At 51.0% G+C, this 2,993-nt stretch overlaps 1 protein-coding gene across 1 annotated transcript; it reads left to right on the forward strand.

The window, feature by feature from the left end:
• The first annotated feature begins 580 nt into the window (after positions 1 to 580).
• On the forward strand, positions 581 to 1,531 carry LOC129656355 (olfactory receptor 12-like). Its single transcript, XM_055587049.1, has one exon. The coding sequence runs from the start codon at positions 581 to 583 to the stop codon at positions 1,529 to 1,531; it is 951 nt and encodes a 316-aa protein (XP_055443024.1).
• Positions 1,532 to 2,993: the final 1,462 nt, after the last annotated feature.

The following is a 2,993-nucleotide window of genomic DNA, read 5'->3' on the forward strand; positions in this document are numbered from 1 at the left end:
GGGAGAACATGTCCTTTAAAGCAAGGACAAGGAGATGGAAGCCGTTCTTACACAGTAGACTCTCAGCTTGACATGACCCCTGGAACCATCTCATAGTAAACACTCAGAGTCTCCCACAGAGTGAGTGTTTCAAGCATACTTTGTTGCTGTTTAGTGGCTTGGTTGTGTCCGACTCTTTGTGACCCCATGACTGTAAATCTCCAAGCTCCTCTGTCCATGAGTTCTCCCAGGTAAGAATACTGGAATGGGTTGCCATTTCTTCTCCAGGGGATCTTCCCAACCCAGGGATTGAACCTGAGTCTCCTGTATTGCAGGCAGAGTCTTTACCTCTCAGCCGCCAAGGAAGCCCTCCAAGCACACTTAGATATTAGTAAATGAGAGGAAATGTTTGCCATTTCAGGTCAGTCTGAGTTCATCAGGAGACGAACAGGGCAGCTGGTGGTCTGTTGGTCAGTGGGCTGTAAGGCCTTGAAGTGTTTCTGTTTTCCAAGAGAGTGTTCCCTTGTGACTTTGGCCTGCTCCCTCTCACTGCATCTCACCTGCTCTCTGCTGTCTGCTGCTTGTTGCTCAGCTGAGAGCCATGTCACCCCAAGGCGATGGAAACCTCTCGGTGATGTCTTTGCAGGAGTTTGTGCTGGATGGATTTGAGGGTGGTCCACAGACCCAGGCTCTGCTCTTTGCTCTGTTCCTGGCCCTGTATGTGGTGGCCGCCCTGGGGAACCTCACCATGATGGTGGTCATCACCCTGGATGCCCATCTGCACTCTCCAATGTACTTCTTCCTCAAGAACCTCTCCTTTGTGGACCTGTGTTACTCATCTGTCATCGCCCCCAAGGCCCTGGTCAACTTCCTGTCCCCCTCCAAGGTCATCACCTTTGAGGGATGTATCATTCAATTTTCCTTTTTCGCCCTACTGGGCACCACAGAGGCGTTACTCCTGGCCATGATGGCCTATGATCGCTTTGTGGCCGTCTGTAGCCCCTTGCACTACCCCATCACCATGTGCCCCTCGGTCTGTGCCCTCCTGGTGCTGGTCTCCTACTGCGGAGGCTGCCTCAACTCCATCCTGCAGGCCAGCTTCACATTCAGCCTCCCGTTCTGCAGCTCCAACCACATCGACCACTTCTTCTGTGATGTGCCGCCTCTGCTCAAGCTGGCCTGTGCTGACACTACGACCAATGAGCTGGTCATGTTTGGCCTCTGTGGCTTCTTCATCGTGGGCACCACACTTGTGGTTCTCGTCTCCTATGGCTACATCACAGTGACCATCCTGAGGATGCGCTCAGGAGGAGGGAGACACAAGCTCTTCTCCACCTGCGGCTCCCATATGACAGCCGTGTCCCTCTTTTATGGGACCCTTTTTGTCATGTATGCCCAGCCGGGAGCTGTGGCATCCATGGAGCAGGGCAAGGTGGTCTCTGTCTTATACACCCTGGTCGTCCCGATGCTCAACCCCCTCATCTACAGCCTGAGAAACAAGGATGTGAAGGATGCCCTGCAGAGACTGGGGCAGAGACACACAGCCACGTGAAGGATGATGGCCGGAGAGACAGTGTCCTGAGAACAAGACAAGATGACTTCATGGAAGGGACTGGATTTGGTTTGAGAAATTCATTCCCTATTTATCTAACCCACTCTTTCATCCAGTGTTACATTCTACTGTTTATGAAGCACATGATGCTCCACAAACTGCAAGTGTGAGAAATAAAGATAGACAAGGCATCTTCATTCCCACTAGAGAACTAATGACCCATGTTATCCAAGACCTTAATCTTGAAATCTGAAAAGCACAGTGGGCAGAGTGATTAGCAGAGAGTCTTTGAAACAGCATGGGTATCCCAAGTTCAACTTCCTCTGGTGAAGGTATTAAACGACACAAACTCTGATGCCTCTCTTTTCCCTTCATTTCTAAATCTAGGTAATTATGTGCTCAGCAATCTCCCTGGACCACCTAGAAGAGGGGCCCTAGGACACTTGGCCTTGTCCCTTTCCTGGTGATGGCCTGGGTCACCAGAGCCAATTAAGAGTTAGGAAGACCATGCTTCCCCACAATCCTGCATGTGCCTTCTGTTCTTCCACCTCTGCCTTCTGTTCACTGATGCTGCCACCCAACAAGGCAGCAGGGAGCACCTGTGCCCCTGCTTCAGAGGCTCCTAGTGCTCCCTGTCCTGGGTTCTCCCCTCAGACAGAGGCTGGGAGCCCTAGGGAGACAGCGTGGATACCCAAACTTCAACTGACACTTTATACCACCCAGCCTGGCAGGTGACACTTTCCCATTTATGATCCTTCGTCAGCACAGACATCTCTGAATAAGGACGAAGGTCCTGGTAGCTGCAGCTGAGAGCAGGTTAGGAAAGGGAAGGCGCACTTTCTTGTAGAGAGCATAGCTCCTTGCTCTCTCTCACACTCCCTGGGAGCCTGGTCCCTTAAGCTTGAGCCGCAGGTTCAGAGCTTCATCATCATGCTCCATGGAACTCAACACACAGTCTGGACTCAGAACCCAGTGGCCTCCTTATGGCATCTTCTTTTGGAAGAGTCATCCACTCCCATGGTCACTACCAGGAGGTTGTCCTCTGGACACAAGGGTGGTCTGTCCCTAGTAGGGTCGGTCGGGACGGGCCCTGCCTCTCTGGTCACAGCTCTCCATCTTCTCTCTTTGCTCAGGAGGACCGTGGGGGAGGGGCTCACACCCTGTCATCAGGCTGCCACTCACCATTGCTCTGTTGGGACCTACTCAGAGGCCTCTACCCTATTCTTGTTCTCATTGTCTCATATTTGGGCTCCAAACTTAATTCTAAGTCTTCCATAGATTACTGTATTCTCTTGATATAATGATGCAAGTCTTTGAAAAGTTGCCCTAGTTTTCAGGAGCAAAATGACATGTCTTATGATTGTTTCATGCTGTATTATTCTATCTCCTATTTTCCTTTCTTCCTCTTTTGTCTCCTCTCTCCTCCTCCTTTTCTCCCTTTCTTTCTTTCTTCCTTCTTTCT

This window comes from Bubalus kerabau, chromosome 6 (assembly GCF_029407905.1).
Source record: "Bubalus kerabau isolate K-KA32 ecotype Philippines breed swamp buffalo chromosome 6, PCC_UOA_SB_1v2, whole genome shotgun sequence".
Lineage (NCBI taxonomy): Eukaryota > Metazoa > Chordata > Mammalia > Artiodactyla > Bovidae > Bubalus > Bubalus kerabau.